The following is a 21,816-nucleotide window of genomic DNA, read 5'->3' on the forward strand; positions in this document are numbered from 1 at the left end:
AGAATGGCAAATCACTGCAGTATTCTTGCCTTGAGAAGCCCTTGAAAAGGAAAAAGATACAACACTGAAAGATGAACTCCCCAGCTCGGTAGGTGTCCAATATACTACTGTGAAAAAGCAGGGAAATAGCTCCAGAAAGAATGAAGAGGCTGAGCCAAAGTGGAAACAACACCCAGTTGCGGATGTGCCTGGTGGTGAAAGTAAAGTCCAATGCTGTAAAGAACAGTGTTGCGTAGGAACCTGGAATGTTAAGTCCATGAATCAAGGTAAATTGGACGTGGTCAAACAGGAGATGGCAAAAATGAACATCGACATTCTAGGATATAGTGAACTAAAATGGATGGAAATGGGTGAATTTAATTCAGATGACTATTATATCTACTACTGTGGGCAAGAATCCCTTAGAAGAAACAGAGTAGCTCTCAAGGTCAACAAAAGAGTCTGAAATGCAGTACTTGGCTACAATCTCAAAAACGATGGAATGATCTCCATTTGCTTCCAAGGCAAACCATTCAACATCACAGTTGTCCAAGTCATGTCCCAACCACTAATGCTGAAGAAGCTGAAGTTGAATGACTCTCTGTAGACCTATAAGACCTCCTAGAACTGACACCAAAAAAGATGTCCTTTTCATTTTAGCTGACTGGAATGCAAAAGTAGGAAGTCAGGAGATACCTGGAGTAACAGGCAGGTTTGACCTTGGAGTACAAAATGAAGCAAGGCAAAGCCTAACAGTTTTGCCAAGAGAACAAACTGGTCATAGCAAACACCCTCCTCCAACAACACAAGAGATGACTCTACACATGGACAGCACCAGGTGGTCAATACCAAAATCAGATTGATTATATTCTTTGCATCTGAAGATGGAGAAGCTCTATACCATCAGCAAAAAACAAGACCTGGAGCTGACTGTGGTTCAGATCATAAACTCCTTATTGCAAAATTCAGGCTCAAACCGAAGACAGTAGGGAAAACCACTAGTCCGTTCAGGTTATGACCTAAATTAAATCCCTGTGATTGTACAGTGGAGGTGATGAATAGATTCAAAGGACTGGATCTGGCAGGCAGAGTGCCTGAAGAACTATGGATAGTGGTTCATACTGTTATGCAGGAGGTGGTGACTAGAACCATCCCCAAGAAGAAGCAATGCAAGAAGACAAAGTGGTTATCCGAGGAGGCCTTACAAATAGCTGAGAAAAGAAGAGAAGTGAAAGGCAAAGGAGAAAGGGAAACATATACCCAACTGAATGCAGAGTTTCAGAGGACAGCAAGGAGAGATAAGAACATCTTCTTAGGTGAACATTGCAAAGAAATAGAGGAAAACAATAGAATAGGAAAGACTAGAGATCTCTTCAAGAAAATTAGAGATACCAAGGTAACATTTCATGCAAAGAAGGGTACAATAAAGGACCTAACATGAGCAGAGGAGATTAAGAAGAAGTGGCAAGAATACACAGAAGAACTGTACAAAAAAGGTCTTAATAAACTGGATAACCACGATGGTATAGTTACTCACCTACAGCCAGACATCCTAGAATATGATGTCACGCGGGCCTTAGGAAGCATCACTACAAACAAAGCTAGTGGAGGTGATGGAATTCTAGCTGAGCTATTTAAAATACTAAAAGATGATGCAGTTAAAGTGCTGCACTCAGTAAGTCAGAAATTTGGAAAACTCAGCAGTGGCCACAGCACTGGAAAAGGTCAGTTTTCATTCCAATCCCGAAGAAGGGTAATGCCAGAGAATGTTCAAGCTGCCACACAGTTGCACTCATTTTACATGCTAGCAAGGTATTGCTCAAAATCCCTCAAGCTAGGCTTCAACAATAAATGAACTGAGAACTTCCAGATGTACAAGCTGGATTTAGAAAAGGCAGAGGAACCAGAGATCAAATTGCCAACATCTGCTGGATCATAGAAAAAGCAAGGGAATTTTTAAAAAATCTACTTCTGCTTATTTGACTGCACTAAAGCCTCTGACTATGTGGATCACAACAAACTGTGGAAAATTCTGAAAGACATGGGAATACCAGACCACCTTACTTGACTCCCAAGAAACCTATTTGCAGGTCAAGAAGCAATAGTTAGAACTGGACATGGAACAGTAGACTGGTTCAAGATTGGGAAAGTATATCAAGGTTGTACATTGTCACCCTGCTTATTTAACTTATATGCAGAGTACATCATGTAAAATGCAGGGCTGAATGAAGCACAGGCTAGAATCAAGACTGCCAGGAGAAATATCAGTTACCTCAGAAATGCAGATGATACCACATTAATGGCAGAAAGTGAAGAAAAACTAGAGAGCCTCTTGATGAAGGTGAAAGAGAAGAGTGAAAAAGCTGACTTACAATTCAGCATTCAAAAAACAAAGATCATGGCATCTAGTCCCATCATTTCATGGCAAATAGATGGGGAAACAGTGACAGACTTTATTTTCTTGGGCTCCAAAATCACTGCAGACAGTGACTCTAGCCAGAAAATTAAAATGTGCTTGCCTCTTGGAAGAAAAGCTATAACAAACCTAGACAGCATATTTAAAAGCAGAGACATCACTTTGCTGACAAAAGGCTGTCTGGTGAAAGCTATGGTTTTTCCAGTAGTCACATATAGATGTGAGAGTTGGACCATAAAGAAAGCTGAGTACTGAAGAATTGGTGCTTTTGAACTGTGGTGCTGGAGAAGACTCTTGAGAGTCCCATGGACAACAAGGAGATCAAACCAATGAATCCTAAAGGAAATCAACTCTGAATATTCATTGGAAGGACTGGTGCTGAAGCTGAAGCTCCAATACTTTGGCCACCTGACGCTAATAGTGGACTTATTGGAAAAGACCCTGATGCTGGGAAAGATTGAGGGCAAGAGGAGAAGTGGGCAACAGAGAATGAGGCAGTTGGATGGCATCACTGAATCAATGGACATGAGTTTGAGCAAACTTCAGGAAATAGTGAAGGACAGAGAAACCTGGTGTGCTGCAGTTCATGGCATCCCAAAGAGTTGGACATTACTTAGCAACTGAACAACAACAAATTATATAAGTTCAGATGTGTATATTTGACCTGCCAACTTTGAATACTATCTTGTACTCCCATGTAGTACAGCTGAAGCAACCGTGGTGGACTCTGCTTTCTATCACTTTTGTTTTGGCAGAATATTCTCCTCTATCATTTGTATCTGTACCTTCGCTTTTACTTGGCTGTACATTTAAATACATTTACTGCTCCCTCAATTTCCCTTTGCCAAACCTCCATTCATTCTTGACTTGCTGGAACTCATCTTCTCATAATTTTCTCAAGAACAATCCATGTGACTATTATTTCCTGAACTCATACCTGTTTTAAATGGTTTGTCTGTAACCTTTATCCATGAAAGAATAGCCTAGATGGTTATAAACATTTCTTAGCTCATACTTGTTTATTTCTTTCAGTATCTTCAGGCATTAAATTTGGTTGCCAAGAACTATGTTACCAGCCTGATTGTCTTTCCTTTTTGCTGAAATATTCAAATAATTATCTTTATCTTTAAAACATAATAATGTTATAAGGCTATATCATGAACACTGTCCTTATATTTCTTTATTATACTAGGGCAATCTTCTTGCAGCTTTTCAATGTGTAGGATCAAGTATTTATGTTAGAAATTCTCTGTTTTGAAAGGCTAAATCTGTGATTGCTTGTCTTAGATTTCTCTCCTGAAACTGACATCTCCTCTGCTCCTGATTTTCCTCCCCTTTTCCCTGGTTGGAGACCAAAGATCACTAGATGGTTGCTGTCCCGTTTTTATTTCTTCTTAATTAATGAAAAGATATTGTGGAGCTTGTACATTTTTAATTGTTTAACATTTATATCTCTGTGAATTAAGTTTCCACAGTGATTAACAATATGAATGCCAATGCAGGAGACACAGGAGACATGGATTTGATCTCTGGGTCGGGAAGACCCCCTGGAGGAAGAAATGGCAACCCACTCCAGTGTTCTTGCCTGGAGAATCTCATGGACAAAGGAGCCTGGTGGGCTACAGTCCATGGGGTCGCAAAGAATTGGACATGGCTGAGCATGCACACACACACACACACACACACAATTTTTCTGAAATGATGAGATAGAGCATAATATATGGGCATGGTACTATGTCTTTTTTTTAATTTCTTTTTTTGGAGAATCAGCAGAAAAGGGAATTACAAGCACCCAGATGTGGACCACAGTGCCTGTTCAATGCAATGTGATTTCACATGACAAATGCTTTCCTTATCTTAAAGTTTCATGAAATTTTATTACCATCACATTTTAGCATACCATTTTGTTGAGTTTGCCTGATGATAAGGGAATAATAAATTACTTCCATATGATAAGAAAAATGCTTTCCCTTTTAATCATAGCTTTCTTATTTTGAGCTCCAATTATGTATATGTGGCATTTCTTTCACCTGTAGTCTCTGTCTATCGTTTCCCCTGTAACCTTTTGTTTCTTTATTTCTGTCTCATTTTGTTCACTTTACTAATTTTCATTTTTATGTTTTTTTACTGTGGTATCTGTACCTGTTTTCTCTCTGCTTCCTTATAATGTAACTTCATCTCTGAAATTATTTTAACTCTTTTTTCCCCTGAGTTTAGTCAGTTCCTGTTTCATAGCTTCCCATGGGTTCATACATCTCTGCTTCATTGTTTTCCTTAATGGATGTGATGCTTCAGTGCTAAATTAAAGCATACATACCCCTTCAAGAGACAAAATAAAATACAGTGTTTAACTTGAGATCAAACCTCACTTGATGTTCCAGTTAAAACAAAAATAAAATGAATTAGAAGTTTAAAACACAAGCACATCACCAGTAGACTCTGCTGGAAGGTAAAACCTGTACCTGCTGGTACCCCAGTCACCCGCATGTGACAAACCCAAACCAAGGCAGTGCCCAGAAGGAAACATTTATCAGGCAACTGCCTCCACCTCTAGAGGTTTTAAGTTAAGAAATTGCAGACAGTGATACTGTCCTTCCAGAAATACTGTCCTTGGAGCAATACTGCTTGAACATCATTGGAAACTCAGGTCGGCTACAGGAGAAAAATGAGTATTTCTAGCTGTGCAAATTGCTCTTGCAAATCAAATCAGGATTCTGCACATAAAGAATCAGAGGGGAATATTGATTAGATAATTGACTGGCATCTGCCATTGTTGAACATTTGGCCTGGAAACAGGATACAGACTGTAACTGGACCTATGGCTATTCCCATAGAGGTGGACTTAATCTTCAAAATGGGATATAAATTAAGAGGAAAAAAAGAACAAGAAGAAGAGTGGAAGGGGGTAGGGAATTCGTGTGCTTTAAGGGCAGGAAAAGCCAAGGAGCCAGCAATGGGGACAGAGTGTTCAGAGTCATAGGACAAAGGGGCTGTCAGGATGTCATGTTGGACAGAGGCCTTCTGGTGTCTGCCTAGTGGCCTGGAGGCCTGCTAGTGTTTAGGGGATGACACATGAATGAGAATTTCATGTAGTACAGGTGAGTCTATGGGGAACAGGGTAAAGACCCAGCAGGTGAAAACACTGGCAAGGTGGGGGTGGAGGGATCCGCAAGGAGGGAAAGTCCTGTTACTGAGTCATGACGGCACAGGAGAGGGAGATTTCAAGGGTGGTCAGCGGCCAGGAGCCCTGACACCCACAACAAGGTCAGGTTCAAGGGAGCTATAGCCCCCAGAAGCTTAGGCTTTGATCAAGACAGACCTGGATTTGAATCTCAGTTCTGTCACTTGCAAGCTAGATTTCAACCATAAGCGACAGAGGTTAGACTATTCATAATAAATGAAAACTTGTTATGAATAGTCTCAACACTAAGAGCTATCCATGTGCCCAGAACTGTACAAATGTAGCCTCCTCGCCTCACTTACCCCTCCTTGGAACTTTCATTCTGGGCATTTTGTTATCCCAATTGCACAGAAACATAACCTGAGGTTTCCTGTAGTGGTATGCTGTACTTACGGTCACGGAAGTAGCCAGGGAGTGGGGCCAGACCCAAAGCCTGGGCTCTTTACTGCTCTGCTGAACCCTCCTCTAATAAGTGAGCTGGCTTCAGGGCTCGTCGCCTGTGGCTGCCCCAGTCACCCAGCTGTGCATCCCGCCCGCCCTCAGCCCACTCCCTCACTGAGGTGGTGCCACCATGGTGGGCCTCTGTCCCGCCCGCCCTCAGCCCACTCCCTCACTGAGGTGGTGCCACCGTGGTGGGCCTCTGTCCCGCCCGGCCTCAGCCCACTCCCTCACTGAGGTGGTGCCAGCCTCAGCCCACTCCATCAGTGAGGTGATGCCACCATGGTGGGCCTCTGTCCCGCCTGGCCTCAGCCCACCCCCTCACTGAGGTGGTGCCACCGTGGTGGGCCTCTGTCCCGCCCGGCCTCAGCCCACTCCCTCACTGAGGTGGTGCCACCGTGGTGGGCCTCTGTCCCGCCCGGCCTCAGCCCACTCCCTCACTGAGGTGGTGCCACCGTGGTGGGCCTCTGTCCCGCCCGGCCTCAGCCCACCCCCTCACTGAGGTGGTGCCACCGTGGTGGGCCTCTGTCCCGCCCGGCCTCAGCCCACCCCCTCACTGAGGTGGTGCCACCGTGGTGGGCCTCTGTCCCGCCCGGCCTCAGCCCGCTCCCTCACTGAGGTGATGCCACCATGGTGGGCCTCTGTCCCGCCTGGCCTCAGCCCACCCCCTCACTGAGGTGGTGCCACCGTGGTGGGCCTCTGTCCCGCCCGGCCTCAGCCCACTCCCTGACTGAGGTGGTGCCAGCCTCAGCCCACTCCATCAGTGAGGTGATGCCACCATGGTGGGCCTCTGTCCCGCCTGGCCTCAGCCCACCCCCTCACTGAGGTGGTGCCACCGTGGTGGGCCTCTGTCCCGCCTGGCCTCAGCCCACTCCCTCCTGAGGTGGTGCCACCGTGGTGGGCCTCTGTCCCGCCTGGCCTCAGCCCGCTGCCTTACTGTGATGGTGCCGGCCTCAGCCCACTCCCTCACTGAGGTGATGCCACCATGGTGGGCCTCTGTCCCGCCCAGCCTCAGCCCACTCCCTCACTGAGGTGGTGCCACCATGGTGGGCCTCTGTCCCGCCCGGCCTCAGCCCACTCCCTCACTGAGGTGGTGCCACCATGGTGGGCCTCTGTCCCGCCTGGCCTCAGCCCACTCCCTCACTGAGGTGGTGCCACCATGGTGGGCCTCTGTCCCGCCCGGCCTCAGCCCACTCCCTCACTGAGGTGGTGCCACCATGGTGGGCCTCTGTCCCGCCTGGCCTCAGCCCACTCCCTCACTGAGGTGGTGCCACCATGGTGGGCCTCTGTCCCGCCCGCCCTCAGCCCGCTCCCTCACTGAGGTGGTGCCACCATGGTGGGCCTCTGTCCCGCCCGGCCTCAGCCCACTCCCTCACTGAGGTGGTGCCACCATGGTGGGCCTCTGTCCCGCCTGGCCTCAGCCCGCTGCCTTACTGTGATGGTGCCGGCCTCAGCCCACTCCCTCACTGAGGTGATGCCACCATGGTGGGCCTCTGTCCCGCCTGGCCTCAGCCCGCTGCCTTACTGTGGTGGTGCCACCATGGTGGGCCTCTGTGCCCTTCACCTCATCTTCCCTCCATGTGACTTCTGTTGGGATTCTCCCAGACTTAAGAGTGGACAAGATGAAAGGGGATCTTGAAACGTATGCTCTCTGAGCACCAAACCCTACTCCTAGGCCACCAAGAGCCTGTCCCTCTCTGCTGTATTTTCTGTCTTTAGATACAGTCTGTATGACCCGCCAGTGTCAAGCTCATCCCTGGGGCATCCCTCCCTGTCCATGTGTCTGTAAGTTACCACTTGCGTTCCTGGTTGTGCTGAGCAGCTGTCTGTGGAACTGTGCAGAGCTGGAAGCAGATCTCAGAACCCCTAAACTTCTGAGGACTTTGTCTGCTGTCTGTCGTGCTTGCTTCCCCTTCAGTGGCCTCATGGACCCTTTCCACATGCATAGACACTGGGGTCCTGGATCCCTGAGGAATTCTGAATTCTTTAAAATCTTAAACTCAAGCACTTGGGGCTCATTTGGGAGCTGCGATCTGTGGACCGTGCTGCCCCCTCTGTCTTCACTCTCAACTCGTACTTACCGGATATCCATTTGCTAAGCGGTGTGGCCCAGGTGAGAACCAGGATGCTCGCCGGTTAAGGATATGGGCAGGTGTTTAGCAGACGGAGCAGGAGTCCAGGGCAGTGATGGGAGAATACAGTGGAGGCAAGAGCAAGTGGGGAAAATCAGCGAGTGCGAGGTCTCTGGGTAGGAGATCAGAGCGGACTGGCCTTTGCTGATGGCGGGACACGTGCTTCACAGCATCACCCCAGCTGATCCTCGAGGCATGCAGAAGGAACATACCCTCACCCTGGAGTGCTGGTCCACAGAGGCTATGCATGATCACTGGGGTGTGGCCTTCATACTTCAGCCTGATCACCTGTGATGGGAACGTAGATCAGGGGCTCTGGAAGGATCTCCTGTCAGGAATGGGTAGTAACAGCAGGACACACTCTTTCCTGAGGGTGGGAGAAGCACCGTTGGCTGACTTCTGGGAGCAGAAGCTGGGGTGGGGCACAGCTTTGCTGGGACCAGGTCTTGTGTACAGAACAGCCCTGCAGGAAGATGCAGTCAGTGGAAAGATGAGATTGGAGGGTTCACATGCAAACACTGTGGTGCAGCAACCTTCTAAGCCTCACTTTCTGTTTGTGAGGAGCCAGGACAATGCCTGCTCCCCGTGGCACTGTGGGATAATAAAACCCATGACTACACACAGTGCTCCACGTGAGCTGTTTCCCTCATAGCCAGTATTCGTGGGGCTGGTGTCATTGCTAATACATGCACCCATATTAACATGTCTGCATTCCATGATAAGATTGCATTCTCAGTGCCTCTCCTCCACCTCCCCTCTCCCTGCCCTTTTTCCCCAACAGTTTCAGCCCTCCCTAGGACATTTGCGACCCTTGGCCCTGCTTTAGAGCAAGGTGCCCACCCAGGTCATCGCCCTTGCTAAGGAATAATGTCCCTAAAGGCAGAGCCTGTCCTGCCCTCAGTAGACCACACCCTGGAGCATGGATGCCCATTTGATAGACACAAGCACTTAGACTTGAAAGTGCATTTGCAATCACGCAGGCAATGTGTGTACACTGTGATTGTTAGTCGTGTGCAAGAGTGAAAGAGAGTGCTTTTATTTCTGCTTCAACTGGTTTCCGTGACACAACTACTAAACAGTATTGGGGCTGCCTTCCACAAAGGACCCTACCTGTCACTACTTACAAAAACACCCCCAGACCTTGCTGAGGTTTAGTTGAATAACCTGGATGATTTTGTTTGCTTTTCTTCCCCACTGAGATATGCAAAGATGCTTCTGTTGTGTCTTTGTTACCTGACTGTGAAGGAAGAAAATATGATTAAATTGTAAATGATTGTATGATAGAATTTAAACATTTTCTGATTGATAGTATCAAGTCTGTGGCAAAAAAAAAAAAATTAGAAAGACCAGAGGAAGATGTTCAGATATTATTTTAGATATTCAAAGCCTTGTTCTGTTGTCTGTACCACATAATTAGTCAATATAGTAAATACCTGCGTTTTGAAGTTAGTTGGGAGAGGGTAAGATTTTACTTGCTTTTTAAAATTAGAGCTAAGCTTTTAATTCTTTGCCTTTAAAAAGTACATGGTTGCCTAATGGAATTGGATGCAATGTGAGCTACCTCCTTCCTTCCACTGAAAGCCCACCAAGTCTCGGAGTCAGGGATCAGAGCTCCCACTCTGAGTCCAGACCCCATCAGCTTCCCCTCATGCTGTGAACCCCCAGCACCCATCCCCGCCAAGTGTGCCCAGGGCGGGCACAGCTGTCTTGCCTGATGTCTCACCCAGTTCATCACCTGAGCTCTGAGGTGGCCTCCCACCAAAGCTCCCTCTCAGCGAGCACCCCCCACCCCAAGCCTCTGCACTCTCCAAACTAAGCTTCAAGGAAGCACTAAAATACTGAGCGAGAGCCCAAAGTGGAAATTCTTTTTGTTTACTTTTTCTTCCTCTGTGCTTTGCTTCCCTCAGAAAATAAGCTCTGCAGCTAGGTTTTCAGAGGCATGGAAGGTTCTGCAGGGTCTATGAATCTAAGGCCAGGATTGTAGGTACGTCATGTACCTCAGAGGGACCTCAGGCATGGGTGAGAAATTCTGCTTTTAGAGAGTACACATCAGGACATTTTACTCCAAAAAATGAGAACTAAAACTACAAGGGCCTACTCTTTAGCACAGGCAACTATATTCAGTAACTAGTAATAACCTATAATGGAAAAGAGTCTGAAAAAGAATAGACCTATATATGTGTAGGTATAACAACCTCTTTGCTGTACTCCTGAAACATTGTAAATCAACTATACTTCAGGTTTGTTTTTTTTTAAAGGGTAATGAAAATGTTCTGGGATTGTATAGTGTGGATAGTTGCACAACTCTGTGACTATACTAAAAACCATTGAGTGAAAAACCAAAAAAAGAAAAGAACTTTAAAAAAAAAAACAACAAGAACTACTGGTGGGGAGTTTGAGTGAACAGGTGCTAACAGAGACCCTTCTTTGCAAGGTTCTTTCCTAACATGTGACCATTATTCATGCATCAGTATTGTAATCTCTTGTCATTTCTCATCTCCAGGCAAAAACTGGGACCTCACGGCCGCTCTGAGTGACTATGAGCAGCTCCGACAGGTGCACACAGCCAACCTTCCACCTGTGTTCAACGAGGGCAGGTGCCCCAAACAGCCTGAGCGAGAGCCACCCCCGCCCGGGCACACAGCCGAGCGGCCCTGCCTGCCCAGGCAGGACGACATCGCCCAAGGTACTGACTCCAGGGCCTGCCAGGCGCCAGCTTCCTGGTCCAGCATGGTTTACAGGGGGCTGGGGCAGGGGTGCACAGAAGGGTGAGGCCATCGTCTTTCCCAGCTGCAGGCAGATGGGGCTCTTCAGGCACCACGCCTCACCCTGTCGTTTACAGCTTCCGTTCCTGCCTCAGGGGCAAGGGAGAGTGAGTCCACTTCTCTGGGACCCCACATTCCTCCTGGAGTCCTGGTTTTCCCAGAATTGACATCTCTCACCCTTGCAAAACTGTTTCCCAAGTGGCATAGACTCCAAACCTGTTCGACACTGATATTCATCATCCATGTGTTTCATGGGATGAATTCTTTTTTTCCGAATTGGGAAAATTTCATTGTAACAAATATATATAAAGGAAACCTGAGAGTTTTCTTCTCCACATCTCCCATACCTCCCAGAGACTAACCAGTGGCCCCATCCGGTTCTGTCTCCTTCTGTTCCTTCTTACTTTGCTTGTTCAGAATGCAAACACATCCAAGTCAGATGCACATACTGCATTTGGCAGAGTTCTAGTTTCCTTGAGCAATAGATTGTGATCATATTCTCTTCATATTTTATACCATAGTATGATTTTTTTAAACCATGTCTGTTCATGGTGATTCTGTTTCTTCTTAGATTTTGTTGTTAGTGGTGGTTTTTTGACTAATTACAGGCACTGCTATAATAAACTTTATACCATAATTTGTACATACTAGTGCTTTTATTTCTATAGGTTGGCATTTCCAAGGTGGATTTGCTGTACCAACACATGTGTTTTTTTGTTTAATAACGTCAGGACTTGGTTCCCAAACACATATCTTTTCACCATGTGTGAAACTGGGTGTTTCCATTCATTCTTGCCAGGACTGGGTGTTCTCATGATGGTTTTCCTACTTTGTTTTTCTACTTTGAAGGGTAAAAAATAGTTTCATCTTGTCATTTGCTTGTTAGCCAGTTGGATTTCCTCTTCTGTGATATTCATGTACTTTGCCCATTTTTCTATTGTTTTGTTTGCATTTTTCTTATCAATTTGCAGCATTCTTTATAATGAAGGCTAAACTACAAATGTATTTTGCATATATATGTATATACATATATATATACATCCCACAGTATTATTTGCCTTATCATTATTCACAGAAAATTCTGCCTTAAAAATGTTTATATTACTATACATTCATGACTAATGGGTGACCTCTCCCTTTCTTTAGAAATTCTCCTGAAATTCAAAGTTACTGATATGTTTTCTTGTATTTGTTTTTTAAATTTTGTTCTTAGGTCTTATAAGCAATTTGAAATTTTTATAAATAATAGCTAAGAATCTAGTTTTGCTTCTCTGGATTGAGAATGAGTTAGTCTAGCATATTTATTAAATAAAGCATCCCTTTCCCACTGAACTAACATGCCAACTTTGCTGTACATTAACTTAGCAAAAATGTATTTGACTCTGTTTCTGGGCTCTGTGTGACCACCCAACCTGCTATATTTGACTCATATAGCTTCATATAGTATTACTCTGCAAAGGCTAGTTCTTTTATTGCCATTCTTTTTCAAAACTTTTTCACTATTTTTGGATATTTATTCTACCATATTAATCTTAAAATTGGAATTCTGATTGGAAGTGGATTGGATTTTTTTATTTTATTTCAGGGATAATGAGCATATTGTAATACTGTTTTTCCACTCAAGAATATTTCATATACTGCTCCATTTATTCACATTCTGTTAAGAGTTTAGGCACAATGAAAGCAATTTATTTTTTATCCAGTCATGTCATAAATTTTCTTATTAATACTAGTTGTTCTCAGAGAGTCTCTTGGATTTTCTACATATACAATCATAAGATCTGAAATGATTTAACACTCCTCTTAATATTTACACAATGGATTCTAATTCTCCAATTGCCTTAGGTCAACCTTCCCATGCTGTGAGTCATTGTTGTCTGTTTCTGTTAGCTCAACCTGATTATTCAGGCTATATTGGAAACTCTATCTTGGATTTTTGTCCTATGCTTACTTATTACTCTGTTGTCCAGAAAAGCCAAGTTAGAGTTAGAAACTCAAGTTTGAGTTAGAAAGTTTAATGCTCATTATCTGTTTCTTCTCTTAGCTTTTCGTCTCTTTCCACTACATTTTGGGCTGTATTTGTAGGTGCGTATGTATTCACAATTGTGAGGTCGTCTGGCTCTAATGTGTTTTTTAACGATATATAGAGTATCTCTATGTCCCATATAATTGTTTTTATCTTTAAATCTGTTTTAGTTGATATTAAACCTCTTCCCTGCCTTTCTCTTGGTTCATATTTGCCTGGAATCACATTTTTTCAACCTTTCTTATCCTTGTATATCAAATATAATTATTGTAAGTAATTTATCATCAAGTATCACTCTATTATTTAACCCAAGAGTCTGTCTTTTAAGCAGCGAATTTAATCTACTTATTTTATTTTTATTATTGTCCTGTCTGTGGTTCTTTATGTTGCATTTTTATTTGCCATGCTTTTTTGTATGTGTTTTTCTCCTTTTCTATCTTTCCTGGCTAAGTAAATTTTTCAACTAGTTTGAAAGTCATATATTCTCCTTATGTTATAGTTACCTCTATTCTATTAAAACCTATATTTAGGTTTTCTCTCTATTAATTTTTAAAATTATCAACACCTATATTTTACCCTGTTTTTATCTTCCCCCTCCTACCTCCATGTGCCCTCAGTCATATTTAGGTTCTTTTTATTGCTTGTTTAGACAACAGTCAACTTCTTTATTTACTCATATTTATCTTTTACTAAAAGAATACTTTTCCAAAGACTTTGCTAAAAAAAATTTTGCCTGATCAGTCTCCTAGGCTATCAGTACCTAAAGAGGTTTATATGATGTACTTAAATTTTTGTTTGGTGGAATAACAATCTGGGTCCAAATTATTTTCCTTTAAAATCATTCCACTCCTCCATTGTCTTCTTGCATCTCATTTTCATGTCTTCTAAGAGATTGCCTTGACTTGCTCTTCTAGCATCCTAATTTATTCTTCACGTGAACCGTTCTGTTAATCGGCATTTCTCATTCCAAATTTCTGCTTTCTCATTACTTTTATTGTTTCACATTGTAATATTCTATCTCTTTGAACATATCTCCTAGGTTTATTTTAAAACCTTGTCCTCCTGATGCGTTCCAGCCCAAGTACTTTGTGAACTTTCTATAACCATGTTCTCACTGCTGAGATATTTCCTAAGTTTCGCCTGTGAACACACAGTACCTTGCAGTTACCAGCCATCTTGGCTCATGGTATCAGGGGAAAAGGACTAAGGCATGGACTCTGTTTTGTGTTCCTCTGAATGACAGCATGGAGGGAAGTGCACTCAAAGTGGCTAGCTCTGAATGCTTTCATGTGGGCTCAAAATGTTCTCCACTGGCTCTCTTCGCCACAGTTGGCTTTACTGCTTAGGGAACTCTCAGTTCCTCTGTCCTAGAAATTACTCATTTGTAGGAGCTTCCACTTTCTTGTGTAACTGTCAGCTCACAGGGAGTGTAGGAGAAAAGAAAGAAGGCTTGGGGCCAGCCCACCTGTTCCTGTTGTGGTTGGCACCCAGCTCCATGAGATTTGCCCTGATGCTCCTCCAGTGGCTTTGGCCGTGGCTGTGGCTGGCCTGCATTGTGGTGGTGATGCTTCAGGCAGTTACCCCCACAGGGCTAGCTGCGGGGAGGAAAAGCACAGCCAGAACACCTGCCCTCAGCCCGTTCCCACCCATCTACTCCTGTGGGCCTCCTGGGTGGGTTAGGAAGAGGGTGTTGAGGTGTGGTCACTGACTTGGCCCCCTTGTTATCCTGTTCTTAAAGTCTCCTTCATTCTGCCCTTAGATCTGACCTCTTCTAATCATTTAGCTTGGTCTTTCTGTGACTGTGTGCTCCTTCAGCACCACACTGGACAGCCTCCCAGCATCTCTCATGCAGTGGAGATCCAGAGAGCTGACAACTTGGCAGTTTCTGCTCTTTCTGAGCAGCAAACAATCTAACCCATTATCTTATCCTCCCAGGGAAAGGTCTAGAAGGATCCTTCTCTCTGTTCTCAGACAGATTAGCAGAATCAGGGCCTTATACGGATACTCGCCACTATCTTATTTTTATCAGGAAAAAAAAAAACACAGAAGTCTATCATAACATAATTTCATTAACTGAGCCTTGTGAACAAACATATGTATTTTTAAAAATTTATTTAATTTTGGCTGTGCTGGATCTTCATTGCTGAGTGGGCTTTCTCTAGTTGTGGCGAGCAGGCTTCTCATTGTGGTAGCTTCTCTTGTTGCAGAGCACAGGCTCTAGGGCTTATGGGCTTCAGTTGTTGTGGGCTCACTAGTTATGGCACACAAGCTTAGCTGTCCTGAAGCATGTGGAATCTTCTCAAACCAGGGATCAAACAGCATCTCCTGCATTGCAAGGTGGCTTCTTAACCGCTGGACCACCAAGGATGCCCTATATTTTTAACAAGTAGAAATTGTAGTTTCTGAATTAGATCTATATATACCCTTTCATTGAATTCTTCCTGAAGTCACAGTCTCCTAAAGTGGAAGATAAAGCCCTCCATATTCTAAATCAACGACAATAACTCATGAACCACCTCTGGCCACGACCTGTTTTTTCAGCAAAGTCTTATTAGAACACATTGTTTATTCACTGTCTGTGGCCGCTTTCATGCTGCAAAGACAGAGTTGAGTAGTTGTGACTGAGAATGGTATGGCCCTCAAAGCCTGAAATATTTATATCTGTCCCTTTTAGAAAAGTTGGCTTCCCTGGTGGCTCAGACGGTAGAGTCCGCCTGCAGTGCAGGAGACCCGAGTTCGATCCCTGGGTCAGGAAGATTTTTGTCTACCTGCTTTAAAATGTACCCAGGACTTGTTTTAATCAGATATGATGAGACACACAGACGGGGACATGACTGTCCTAGAAGAAGAGGCTCTTATACTTACAGTTCCCTGGAAACAGGAGGCATGACACACCCTGTAGGGCCACATGGTGAGGCACCAGGGTTGGTCAGAAGGCAGAAGGGACAGAGGAAAACAAGGGCAGGGGCCTGTGTTGTGTTTCTGTGGGAAAATCAAGGCAGGGTAAACAGATTTAGGATTGGCTGGTATGAGTAATCTCAGCAGCTCTCGGCGGGTATAAGGGCTATCTCTTGTCTTTGGGCTTCCCTGGTGGCTCAGACGGTAAAGTGTCTGCCTGCAATGTGGGAGACCCAGGTTCGATCCCTGGGTTGGGAAGATCCCCTGGAGATGAAAATGGCAATCCACTCCAGCACTCTTGCCTGGAAAATCCCATGGATGGAGGAGCCTGATAGGCTACAGTCCATGGGGTCTCAGAGAGTCGGACACGACTGAGCAACTTCGCTTTCTTTTCTTTTTTTTCGCTTCTTGTCTGGCACCTGGCCCAGGGGTAATTAGGGCAGTGGCATGGCCTGCTGGTGTGAGCCAGATAGAGGAGGTGATCCAGAGTATGGGCTCTGAATTGGTTTGTCCTGGGTGAATCCTTTGGTGTCTCTAAGAATTGGATAATTCTGTAGGGAAATTCTCTCCCCATTCAGAGCCTCCAGAATACATTCAGAGCCCAGATGCCAGAGCCTCCAGAATACAGAAAATAAGAAAGCAGAATTAATACACATCCCCTGGCCTAAATCATAGATATCTTTTTGTTAGTGTGGGTTTTTAAATTTCTTTCTTTAATTTGTTTTTATTGAAATATAGCTGATTTATAGTGTGTTAATTTCTGCTACACAGCAAAGTGATTCAGTTATACGTATGTATACATTCTTTTTACATTCTTTTCTTTTGTGGTTCATCACAGGATATTGAATATAGTTCCTTCTGCTATACTAAATCATAAGTGCTTGACCTGGCTTTGTCAAGGGTCAGAAAATTCTGTATATTCCCTCAGTATTTTTTTAAAAATCTCTCTGTATTTCTCTGGGGTATAACTTTGAACATGGTAATTCCTGTTTTATTTATTTTATTTATACTTCCAAAAGAAGAATTGCTGAATTCATGTTTAAAGAATCCGTTTGTGAATGTATATGCATGTGAGTGTGTGTGTGTGTCTGTGTCTGTGTGATTATATATGTGCATTCATGGAGGTGGTGGTTGGAAGGAGTTAGAATTCGAAGCATATGTTTCTTGTTATATGATCTTTAACATAATTCACTTTTAGTTCAAAAGGACTTTTCCCCTCAGATTCCAAATATTAATATTTGGAGTGGCTCAATAGCATCAGTTTATACTATGAGTCACAGCGTTTCCAAGGTCCTCATCAGTTGGCAATAGGTGCTGACTGATAAGCCAAGAAGACGTATGGATGACCTTGCCCAGCACCTTGGCTCTGCTGAGAGCAATGTGGGTTCATGTTACCTTGGGTGTTCAAGCAAACTGTTGGGTCTTGAAGGATGGGGCAGTTCCTATTTTCCCAGATTCCAGAAAGGTAGCTGGTGGCAAGAAATGTGACCTCAGCCAGGTCTGCGAGGGGCAGAGGGGCATGGGGTCCCCTCTGTTCCTGCCCTGGGAGACCTGCCCCAGGCACAGGACAACCAGCTGGCCCCTGTGCTCCATGGCTCCTCTTGCTCATGGCCTGTGTGGTCTGATCTCTCTTCTTGCCCTTCTTCAAAATACAACAAACTTTAATCATCTTGAATTCATCTCAGAATGAAATTGAAGGTGAATCAGAACTATCCATTTTGAAATACTCTGTCACTGAGACTTACCTTGCAAATATATGAGGCCTCTGACAATTAAATTTGAGCTTAAAATTAACTTATACCAGGGTCAAAGGCCTCTTGTTTTTCATCTGCTTTAGCAAAATTCCTTTAATGGCAGTGCTGTCAACTACTCTTGCATGTGGGGGAAGAGAGCTTCCCTTCTTGATGAAGGCATGGGCATGGGCTTCCTGCCAGCACAGCAGGGGCAGAAGCACAGCTCAGAGAGGCATCAGCAGAGCACAGAACCTGACCGATGAGCAGGCTAATGTGAGTGGGAATCCATTCAACTTAAATGATCACATATACTAATGAGTCTACCACAGGTATTAGAAAATATTCCTTGAAATGCCTGTCTGAATTTTGTTTTCTGGGCAAACTTAAAAGAAGACTAGTCCCTTCCTAAAAGAATTCTTCATTGCTACAAATATTGATTGCAAAACTGAAAACTTATTTCTAATATCACACATTTAAGAATTCTTTTGCTATTAAGCACAGGGCTTTAAAAAACAAGTATGCTTTTTAAAATATTACTTCTTGATGGTGGCATTTAAATCAGATGGTCAACTTCCTAATAAAGTAAATGTTGTATTTTAGAGAAATTCTACAGTGCATTTCTCATCCCTTGTTGGAAAGCCTAGTCAAGATAAAAATTTTTAAGATTGCCATGACAACAGAAAATCCAGACAGAATAGAGGCATGCGATGGCTTAATATCTGTGTCCTGGGAATCTTCCTGCAGGGTGTGTTTATAAGAGTAACTTTAGTAGAGGTGACCTATCTTAAAATCCAATCCACTGTGGAGGAAGCCCAATGGATTGCTTCTCACTTTAAAAATATAAAAGCATAAAAGCAAAGGAAGTTCCCTGTGTAGAATTTTATGCCTCTAGAGCTCTGCTGAACTGAGTTCCATGTAACTTAAGACCCAGGAAGCAAGGCTGCTGATCTTTACAGATGCTGAGGAATATTTGTGTGGTGGACTTGCCCTTTGCCTCCTTCTAAGAGGTTTTGTGACTAAGTGCCATGTGCCAGGTGATGGTGATGTTAACCCAGCATGAAGGAGGCCTGCTGAGAACACTGGCGGGGTGGCAAGGCTGGGGAGGGGGAGGTAATGAGTATGCAGGTGTCCATGGGTGTGCCTCTGCATGTGTGGTGAGTGTGTACATGTGTGTATGTGTCCTTGTGTGCTGCATGAGTGTGCCGTGTATGTTTACATGTGCATATGCATCCTGTGTGCTCGTGTGCGCACAAGTGGGATGTGTCATATGGGCTAGTGTGCACATCCACAGAGCCCCCCCCACTCAGCACCCCCACTTCCCCCCATGCAGAGAAGCGGCTCTCGCGGGGGATCTCCCACGCCAGCTCGGCCATCGTGTCCTTGGCGCGGTCCCACGTGGCGAGTGAGTGCAGCAGCGAGCAGTTCCCGCTGGAGATGCCCATCTACACGTTCCAGCTTCCGGACCTGAGTGTGTACAGCGAGGACTTCCGGAGCTTCGTGGAACGGGACTTGATCGAACAGGCGACCATGGTGGCCCTGGAGCAGGCGGGTGAGTCCCCCCACTCAGGCCGCCCTGGTCGGGAGGAGGGGCCGGGGGCAAGAGGGATGTGCGGTCCAGCTCCACACTCTGTCGACCAGGGTGCCTGCAGGCCCTGCCCGGCCCTCGCCTGGCGCCAGTGGTGTGGGGTGAGGAGCACGTGGTGCTCAGATCCCTGAGAGTTCTCTTTGTTCCTAATCCAGCCTGGCCAGGTCAGGTCCCCCCAAAGAGAACTCCAAGCTGTTTTGCCTTAACTTCTCTCCTTTCCCATCCAACCACGATGGCCCAATTGGGTCCTGAACAAAAGACCCTACGCTTGGAGAGAAATAGGAGACCCTGGCACTTCCTGTGGACACAGGCAAGTTCATGATCTCTTTCAGCCTCAGTTTTCCCCTCTGCAAAGACCTGAAAAGGATGGACGCCGGCCTGGTGAGGTTGAGCATTAGACAGCAAGGTGCCCTGTGGAACTCTTCCTGCCCTCCCCCCACCCGCATCTGCACCCCTAGCTCCAGGTTAAGGAAGCATACAACCAGACTTTGGTTTCCTGCTCTCCTTAATGTTTCTCTGACATCCCAGTGAGGACAAGATTCAGGGAGTAAACCAAACTTGTCTTCTTTGGAGTTCCTAAGAATAAACTAACTAGTTCCAAACAAATTCTGAAACAGACGTTGGTTCTTTCTGAGACAGGCAATCTCTGTCTCACTCATGATCATTTGCACTATAAATCTTTGCATAGTCACACGTTTGGGGCTTCTCAGACATGCATGTAGAGGATCCTGTGCCCTTCTTAGGCCCCTGTGCATCCTCCATGGGGCCAATAAATCCCCAAAGATGAAGAGGGGCTGGTGGTGGGTGGGGCCTTACTTGTGCTGGACAGACTGGCAGCCAGGTCTCAGCCCAGGACTTGGAAGCCTCACCCTCGGGGTATTTGGCTTAATAACAGGATCAACATTCCCGATAACTGTGTTGGATCTGATGTTGTGACTCTTTTCTCCACTGCTGCACAGCTGCCAAAAGCAGCTCAGAGACCAATCGCCACACCTGGTTCTGTCTTACCTCCAGGTCTTCTCTCTGGATTAGCCACAGTAGCTCAGACGGTAAAGAATATGCCCTCAGTGCCGGAGACCTGAGTTCAACCCCTGAGTGGGAAAGGTCCTCTGGAAGAGGAAATGGCAACCCACTCCAGTATTCTTGCCTAGAGAATTCCATGGACAGAGGAGCCTAGAAGGCTACAGTCCACGTAAGGTCCATGGGGTCGCAAAGAGTCAGACACGACTGAACAACTAACACTAAAGCCCTCCCTCTAGAGGCTGGCTATTTTAAAGATGCCTCTATGAGATAGTTTAAACCTAATATTCACTATTCACAGAGAAGGGAAAACTGGTATAGGTTACAAAGAAAAAAAATTCATGAACAAATTTCTCTCGAAGGCCATGGTAACCAAGCGCTTGACAAAGTTCAGCCTCGAGCATGGTCAGTAACACTGATAATTGCTGCCTCATTTAAAGCCCTAGTCCTGGTAAAGGGCATGGAGTCCACCATACCAGCCTTCTCCAGCCTTATCATGCTCAGCAAGAGCTTTTGCTCTTTTGGAAGGTCTTTTCTGTTATTTTTCCCCATGGATCACATATTAATTATTACTTACATTTTACCTTCCAAACCAGCATTTTTAAAGGGGCACTGTTTGACTCTTTGCAAATGTTCACTCTCTGATGATGAGTCAGCTGACTTGCTTTGCATTTTAGGTTTTCCTCTGACCTGGGTGCACTTGCTTGCCTCCTTTCACTACCTTTCTCTTCAACCTCTCCTGCCTGTGAAAACCTTGAGCCTCTGCTCCTTCAAATGGCTCTTGGGGAGTTGTTTGTTCTCCCATTAATCTGTCAGTGTCAACCTACCAACACCCTTGTTGGTGTCACCGAAGCAGCCAACTTAGCACATGGCATGTGTGTTCTGTGACTCTCTCTTTTGATTTTCAGGGGCTGCTGACAGCACCCCGTCAGTGCTGAAGGAGGCCTTTGGAGGCTGGCCAGTGCCCCAGCCTTCAGGACCACGATCCTGGGCAGGGAGAGTCTGAATATCACGGTTCTGCCGAGAACAGGGAGATGAGGACTGGAAAATAGTGGAGGGTAGAATAAATGTGCATTCTTCTCTGCCCCCCACCTATCATCCATCAACTTTTCTGTACTTCTCTTTAAGCCGTAGACTGATCATCCTTCAGGGCTTTTCTGTGCCTGGATCCTGGTGGGAATCTGGCTGAGGCCCAGGAGTCCCACCCGGCCCCCCACCTCGGCTGGGTGAGGAGCTGGGGCGCTGGGAGGCAGTGTAGGCTTCATCCCTCGGGTCCTGCTGTCACTCTCCATGGGGCAGACAGAGCTCCGCTGAGGAACAGTGGGGAGAAAGCTGCTTACCGTGGCCACATATAGCGTGTCAGTTCCCTTGTTCAGTAATTTAGTGTTCAGATCACTGTGAATCAACCATTGATAAGCAGTATTATTTACTGGGTTTATGGGAGATGTAAATATGGATGTCAAAAAAATTTTAGTGAAAAAAGTCTGCTTGTTCAAGACATAATACAAGTTGTGTTTGGAAGGAAATATAAACTCTGTCTCAGGGTCTCAGGGTGGGGGACTTTTCTCCCTCCCTGGGGGCTCATGTGATCCAGGCCCATACTCCAGCTCCATTCCCTCCAAGCCCAGCACAGGGCAGGCGTC

At 45.2% G+C, this 21,816-nt stretch overlaps 1 protein-coding gene across 1 annotated transcript in view; it reads left to right on the plus strand.

Annotated features, from left to right (window-relative positions):
• Nucleotides 1-21,816, plus strand: part of OTUD7A (OTU deubiquitinase 7A) — a 376,613-nt gene that overhangs the window by 287,800 nt on the left and 66,997 nt on the right. The window contains exons 5-6 of the mRNA XM_061159630.1: nucleotides 10,650-10,832; nucleotides 18,899-19,117. Of these exons, the coding sequence (XP_061015613.1) occupies nucleotides 10,650-10,832; nucleotides 18,899-19,117 (402 nt within the window). The remainder of the gene's footprint in view (nucleotides 1-10,649; nucleotides 10,833-18,898; nucleotides 19,118-21,816) is intronic.

This window comes from Dama dama, chromosome 13 (genome assembly GCF_033118175.1).
Source record: "Dama dama isolate Ldn47 chromosome 13, ASM3311817v1, whole genome shotgun sequence".
In the NCBI taxonomy this organism is placed as follows: domain Eukaryota; kingdom Metazoa; phylum Chordata; class Mammalia; order Artiodactyla; family Cervidae; genus Dama; species Dama dama.